The sequence below is a fragment of the Rhinopithecus bieti genome, unplaced genomic scaffold (assembly GCF_001698545.2).
Source record: "Rhinopithecus bieti isolate Rb0 unplaced genomic scaffold, ASM169854v2 scaffold_7681, whole genome shotgun sequence".
Taxonomy (NCBI): Eukaryota; Metazoa; Chordata; class Mammalia; order Primates; family Cercopithecidae; genus Rhinopithecus; species Rhinopithecus bieti.
The window spans coordinates 3,662,810-3,670,387 of NW_016806571.1; the positions used below are offsets into that span (position 1 = coordinate 3,662,810).

Below are 7,578 nucleotides of genomic sequence, written 5' to 3' on the forward strand. Positions count from 1 at the left end.
TTTTTTGAGACGGAGTTTCACTCTTGTTGCCCAGGCTGGAGTGCAATGGCGTGATCTTGGCTCACCGCAACCTCCGCCTCCCGGGTTCAAGCGATTCTCCTGCCTCAGCCTCCCAAGTAGCTGGGATTACAGGTGTGAGCCACCACGCCCGGCCATAAGGCTTGCTTCTAAACTCCACTGGCCCATCTCCAGCTGCCCACTGGACTCTGTCACCTCAAATGTGACACATCTACAACAGCTCCTATCAGTTTTCTTTTCTTTCCTTTTTGAGACAGGGTTCCAGTGTGTCACACAGGCTGGAGTGCAATGGTGCAATCAAGGCTCATTGCAGCCTCAACCTCCTGGGCTCAAGTGATCCTCCCACTTCGGCCTCCTGAGTAGTGGGGACTACAGGGGCACACCACCATGCCTGGTTAATTTTTTGTATTTTTTGTCAAGACAGAGTTTCTCCATGTTGTCCAGGCTGGTCTGGAACTCCTGGGCTCAAGGAATCTACCCACCTTGGCTTCCCAAAGTGCTGAGATTACAGGTGTGAGCCACCATGCCCAGCCTACTCCTCATTTTTCAGCATCTCCTCAGGAACCAGTTCACAACCTGATATTCCTAATTATTATTATTATTATTTTTTTTTTTTTGACAGAGTCTCGCTCTGTCACCCAGGCTGGAGTGCAGTGGCCGGATCTCAGCTCACTGCTAGCTCCGCCGCCCAGGTTTACGCCATTCTCCTGCCTCAGCCTCCCGAGTAGCTGGGACTACAGGCGCCCGCCACCTTGCCCGGCTAGTTTTTTTGTATTTTTTAGTAGAGACGAGGTTTCACCGTATTAGCCAGGATGGTCTCGATCTCCTGACCTCGTGATCCGCCCGTCTCGGCCTCCCAAAGTGCTGGGATTATAGGCTTGAGCCACCGCGCCCGGCCTCCTAATTATTTTAAGACTAAAAGAGCATCAGATTTTGTGTCAAATCCAGCTGGGTTTACATAGTTTTACTATACCAACCATGTGGCCTTGGGTGAGTTATTTCACCTCAGTGGAGCTCCGTTTTCTCATCTATAAAATGAGAACAAGGACGGCACCTTTCTTGGAGGGTGCTCGTGTGGATGAAACAAGATAATCTGTATACAGTATAGTACTTGGCACAAAGCAAGTGCTCAGTAAATGTCATTATTATTGCTGTTACTGTTGTTGCTCAGGCTTGAAACATTCTCTCTTGCATTGAAGGTTAATCCCCCTGCTGAGGGGTGGGAGAAAGTGGGACCCTCGAAAGGGACAATACAATTTCAACACAGTCCGCATTCCTCCTCATGACCGCATCCCTCTGGCTTCTGGGGCTGCTTCTGCAGGTTCTCTTTTCTACATTCACCACAGAGAGAGTGGGCTTCAGCCAAGACCCCCAGCTCTTCTCCCTCCAGACTTACTTATTGGGGATCACATCTGATGCTGTTGTTTCTACTTGTCTTCAATTTGTGCCTGCATTCTGTATCATCTGTACACCAACACTCTTTTTTCTCTTTAAGTAGCTAAAATCAAAGTTTTAGGAATCATCTAGTCCAACTCCTCAAAAAAATCAACTTTAAGCCAGATACAGTGGCTCACACCTGTAATCCCAGCACTTTGGAAGGCCAAGGCAGGGAAACCACGAGGTCAGGAGATCGAGACCAGCCTGGCCAACATAGTGAAACCCTGTCTCTACAAAAAATACAAAACATTAGCTGGGCATGGTGGTGGGCACCTAATCCCAGCTACTAGGGAGGGTGAGGCAGGAGAATTGCTTGCATCTGGGAGGCAGAGGTTGCAGTGAGCCGAGATCATGCCATTGCACTCCAGCCTGAGCAACAAGAACGAAACTCTATCTCAAAAAAAAGTTAATTTCAAAATTAAAGCAGTCATTTAAAAATTGTCTTGCATGATTACATTTGAGTAAAGTGGGCCTTCTCCCAACCAATCTACATGTGTTCACCTGTCCTCACTGCAGTATGGACACTGAGCACAAACATCTGGGTTTTCACTGCGCAGTACCAAATATTCAAGGTTTTCGCTGTGCATTGTGGGCCTGTGATGTTACCTATGCCTCCTACCTCACAGGCCTAGTATGTTATCAAGTCCCCACCAGCATTCCCTGCCCACACCCTCCCTCCCCTAGACACTACATAAGTATAAATTGCTAATGATTACTGATAAACAGGGCGCTGATCACAATCACAAACTCTCACATATTTGCACACCCGAACATCCCCTAAGGCCCACAGTAAACACGAAAGGAGATTTCAAGGAGATAGGCATGGTGTTTGTGCACAGTGAGGGGAGAACAAAGAGAACAGGGAGCCTGGGAGGTGGCAGGCAGGGAGAGCTGGCGAGACAGACTATGAGATGAGTCAGAGAGAGTGAATGAGGGCACTGGGTCGCATCAACTACCGCTTAGCTGCCCCCAGAGGGTGGCATGAACTGGAAGAAGGGAATGGGAGCTGGTGGGGGAAGAAGTGGAGTTGATGCCATAACTCAGAAAGTGGTGACAGGAGTGAGCTGCAGAAGGGAAGCCTGCCTTGTGAAATCTCCTAGACCTCTCCTGCCTGGCTCTGCTCCCAGCAGCTGCAGGGTTATGGCAAGGCAGCCGGGATGGCAGGGTAAAGAAGAAGTCAAACTAACAACAAAGATGTCTGTCCTGGAGATCACTGGACCCCAGCTTGGTGGACAGAAGCCACCCCGTGGCTGCTAATGCCCTCCATGTATTTGGTGCTTTCAACTTATTTCAGATGCCCTCATGCTAATGATCTCATTTAATCCTCGGCACAACCCTGGGGAATAGGCAGGACTGGGATTGGTATATCTCTAACATGCTCCTCCCCTCTTTACCCTGTAGATTCCTCAAGAACCCTCAATCATTCCACCAGCCTAGAAACATCCAACACCGGCCCAGGTGGTGTCTTGGGGCTATGGGGAACTTGGGTCCTCTGTCTAGGTTCCATTCTGGGTTGCTGGCTGCTGACTGTCCTAGGCTGAGTGTGATGAGACGTCACAGGATATGGAATCATTCCTGTCGTGGAATTTCCCAGGCACTCCTCCCCCTTTGCTTCCATCCGAACACCTGGTACATAATGACTGTTTCATCCATTCCCCAGGAAGCAAGGTCAGGCTTCTCCTCCTCATTAGGTGAATGGAAGCCCGAGGGCTGGAGAGGCAAAGGCCGTTGCCCTGAGTCACACAGTGAGCAAACATGGAGGAATCTGAGATGCCTTGGAAAGAGCACAGGGCTGGGGGCATCAGAAGACCCGGGTTCCAGTCCTGGCTCTGCTGCCTATCACCCAGGGTCACGAGCTGATAAGACACTCACTCCACCTCCCCAGCCTTAGTTTTCATAACTGTTGAATGGAAATAATAGTACCCACCCCTTGGGGTTGTTGGGAGGATTGAATGAGATTAAGATGTCAAAGTGTTGTATAAAAATGAATTACTCTGATTATCAACTAGCACAGGTAACATTAAGACTCAAGCAATGGAAAGAGGCTGGGCTCTTCCATATATAAAGGAGCTAGGCTCTCCTCAACTCACCTGTGTGGCCCTGGGCAAGTCCAGACCTCAGTTTTCCAAAGCTCCTGCCAACTCTAAGACTGTGATATTTTGTGGGCTACACCTCTGGTGCAAGAATTCTGGTGTTGGCCGCCCTGATCTCTTGGCCGTTCTATCATCTGTGCCCCACACTGCCTTAGATCCAAGGATCTCACTGAGGGAAACCGGTCAGTTCCCAACAATGGAAACCTTCACCCCATCCCCTCAAGCAGCCAAAGTGTGTTACTGCATTTTCCTCCCTTCTTAGCCTTTGTTACCTCCCAGCTTTCAGGGATTTCTTAGCAAAATCAATGGCAGACTGACCAGGTAAGCAAACATGGGATTCCCTCCCTCCTAGGGAGGGCTCAATCTAACGGCCCTGCCTCTAATATCTTGCTTCTCTCAGGATGTCCCTAAAGGTTCCAGGCCCCTGATCCTTTCCTTGAGGAAACAGCTCAGCATAACTCCTGCTGGGCTCAAAGAAGTGAATTAAATATTAAATATGTAAGGCCAGAGCCCCTGCTGCAGTCACGCATTCCCAAAACAGACAATGGCATACAGCTCATCTGTCACTGTCTCAGTGGCTGTAGGCTGGGGCCCCCTGCTCCCCAGCCCACATTCCTGAGAAGGAATAAGAAATGACAACGTTTTGCTCTTCCCAGCAAGCTCATGGCTTCCTGTGTCCTTCCTTCAACCCCTAGTGTTGAAGGCTCCAGGGGCCTGGAAATGCCTGGAACATTGAGTTGTGGCATCCCAGCAATGAAATTTAATAGGTCTATGACTGGACAGGCAGGGGCCTCTGTAGTTAGCCCCATCAGGCCCTGGAAGGTCCTGGGGGGTAGGAAACAGCTCAGGAAGGATGCTGAGGTTCTGACATCTCTCAGGCTTATGGGGAATTGGATATTAACTGTGATGAGGCCTCGGGGTGGGGGTTGGTTGGTTTGCTGCTCAGATTAATATAGGCCATAGAATTGTCAGATAGGTAGAGCCTCAGAGATCACCCAGGCCAACGCTCTATTTTACAGAAAGGTAAACTGAGACCTGAGAAAAGCAACTTACAATGAGTCACTCAATGAGCTGTAAAATAGCTAGGCCAGTCTCTTGCTCTCTGGTATAGAGTTTGGTGCTTTTTCCACCCTACCTCCTACATAACCTCCAAATCGCCTTCCTAATGATAGCAAGCAATGGCCCCTGCACTGTAAGCCCCAGGGGACCATTTTCCCAGGGAGCAGAATCTGTTCATGGTCCCACTTTGCCCAGCTAAGAACTGAAACAGCATGAGGTCCATGGGCTCAGCTCTGCCACTTCATAGGATGGAACCTTGGTCATGTCACTTCTCTGAGCTTTAATTCCTCACCTCTGAAATGGGGATTTCAGAACTGTGACCCTGGATGGCCAAAGGATCAAATGAGATCGTGTATGGATCATGTATGTGGAGCATTTTGTAAACTGAAGTACTAACCAAATGGTATTATTAAAACGATTTGAGGTTTGAAGATGCTGCAGAGGGAGGAAGCCTCAGGGGAGGAGGCTGTGAAGGAATGAGAATCCACATTCACGAGAGGCTGCCTGGCCATCCCACAGACCTGACTGATCCTGAGGCCACCGGCAGGAAATGACCGCAGCAGGTCAGACCACCCCAAGCTCACTGGCTTGAGAGACCGCCTGTCTGCTTTGCTTCATGTGTGTGTGCACGCGCATGTGTGTGTGTGTGCCTGTGCATGTGCCCGGCAGTCCGGTATCAGAGCAATTTGCCTGGCTGCTCTGGGGGCACATTTGGCAGGAGAGCAGTGTGTGGTGCTGAGGGAGGACCTCCGCTTCAGGCCAGGTCACAGACTCTCAAAGAAGAACCTCCCTGCCAGGATCCCCTGCGGGGACTTCTCAAGTGCCCGGCTCTTCTGGGGCCCTTACCTTGTACTTGGCCGCAAGCAGCTCTGTGGCCTGCTGTTCCCGCCGCAGGTCCTCCAGCATCTTCTCCTTCTCCTCCAGCAGCTTCTGCTTCTCCTCGCTCACCAGGCTGCGGTCATCCTGGATGGCTGCCTTCTCCTCCTCCAGCCGCTCCTTCTGTTCCTGCAGGTAATTCTCCATGTTCTTCTCCAAGGCTGACTCCAGGATGGGCTGGGGCGGGCGGTTGTTGTTGATGTTGTCATCCTCCTCTTCTGCCACCCAGGCCTCAATCACCGGGCCCTCAGGGTACCCAGGCGGGGCAGACACAGCCTTCTTCCTGCGGCTGCTCTTCCTCCGGGGCCGCTTCCCCAGCATCCCCCTCTTCTCCAGCTGGGCTTTCAGGCGGGCAATCTCCTCTTGGAATTCCCGCAGCAGCGTGTCCTTCGGGTCCTCATTCACCCGGGGCTTGTTCTTGATGTTCTTGGCTCGGTTGGCAAAGCGCAGGGTGGAGAGGCTCTCATCGTAGCTGTGAGAAGCTGGCCCCAGTGTGGCTACCATGATGGTCTTGGCATTTCCCCCTAGGGAGTCCTGGAGCAGCCGGGTCAGCTTGGAGTCCCGGTAGGGAATGTGGGTGCTCCTGTTGCCTGCCAGGGCAGCAATCACGTTGCCCAGGGCAGATAATGAGAGGTTGATTTTGGAGGCTTCCTTAGGCCTCTCTCCACTACCACCGCCACCACTGCCTCCACCGCCACCACTGCCACCCAAGGATGGTGTGGCTGCCCCTCCCGCTGTGTTGGGGCCTGCCTTGTTCTGCCTCTCACTGCCAGCCAGGTCCACTAGGTTGAGCTTGCCCACTCGGATGTGGTCCTGGCCATCAGAGCCACGCTCGCTGCACTCCACGGTGATGATAAAGATGGCATGGGAGCGGGAGCTGACCTCATTCATGTGGGTGCTGCCCACAGCCCGGGTCTGGTTCCCCAGGTTCATCACATGCTCAATCTCCTTGACATTCTTGGTGACGAAGGAGGAGAGGTCCTTGATGTAGACGCCAGTCTCAGGGTTCTCTTTCAGCTCTAGCCTCTTGCCCGGCTCCTTGGAGAGCAGGTCTCGAATCTCTTCCTGGTAGATCTCCAAATAGGAGGCCCGGACCAGGTACTGTTGGTTCTGGGAGCGGGAGATGTGGGTGAAGATGTGCTCAAAGGCGTTCGGGATGACCCCGCGCAGCTCGGGCTCCACCCAGGTCCCCTGCATGGTATAGGTCTTGCCAGTGCCCGTCTGGCCATAGGCAAACACCGTGCCATTGAAACCCTGGAGCACGGAGTCTATCAGGGGCCTCACGGTTTCATCATACAGGTCGGCCTGCTTGGAGCTGGCATCATACACAGCGTCAAAGGTGAAGGTCTTGGGCAGCTCCCCCGGGGCAGCGCGGGGGTTCCGCAGGGTCACCTGGCCCAGTTTCACGTCCATGGTAAGGATCTGCTCGTGACCAGCAGCCTCCTCCTTCCTGCTGAGGGGGCGGCACCGGGCCACCACCTTGAGGGCCTCGCTGGCCTTGGTCTTACTGGCCATCTTGCTGCTCTGACCTTCCTGCCCCCGAGCCCCTCCGCAGCCTGGGCGGTCCTGCTGTCCTGCTCGCTAGGTCGGGATCAGCGGGGCCGGCCCAGTCCCCAGGCGCCGCTCTTCAATCCGCATGCAGCCTCCTAGGGTGGGGACGCTGGGAGGTGGCCCCAACGCTGCTGCAGTCCGGGCCTCCACCGCTCTCCGGTCCTCTCTGCACCGGCTGGGAGGTGAATTAGGCAGAATCGCCCAGCCGCCGCGGAAGGAGCGCCTGCCGAGCAGCCGTGCCCGGAGCCCGCCCCATGCCGGAGCAGAGGGAGCGCTGCCGTAAACAGCTTCGGCAACAATGAGATAAAGAGGAAAATGGGATGGGGGTGGGCAGGGAGCTGTCTTCTCCTCCTTCCTCTAGGGATCCATAGCGTGGGCTGCCGATCGTGGGCGGCCGGGGGTCCCAGGCCTCCCGAGGGCAGAGGCTCACCTGGAGTCCTCCCCGCAAGCTGGGGGATCATTCATTGCAGCCAGCGCGGCTGCTGCTGCCTCTGCCTCCGCCTTCCCCGCCGCCGCCACTGGAGAATGAGAGAGAAAACAGAAG

The 7,578-nt window shown here is 53.5% G+C and overlaps 1 protein-coding gene across 1 annotated transcript in view; it reads right to left on the reverse strand.

Annotated features, from left to right (window-relative positions):
• Positions 1 to 7,578, reverse strand: part of KIF3C (kinesin family member 3C) — a 56,295-nt gene extending 48,717 nt beyond the window's left edge. The window contains exon 1 of the mRNA XM_017876862.1: positions 5,454 to 7,578. Within this exon, the coding sequence (XP_017732351.1) occupies positions 5,454 to 6,998 (1,545 nt within the window). The 5' untranslated portion in view covers positions 6,999 to 7,578. The remainder of the gene's footprint in view (positions 1 to 5,453) is intronic.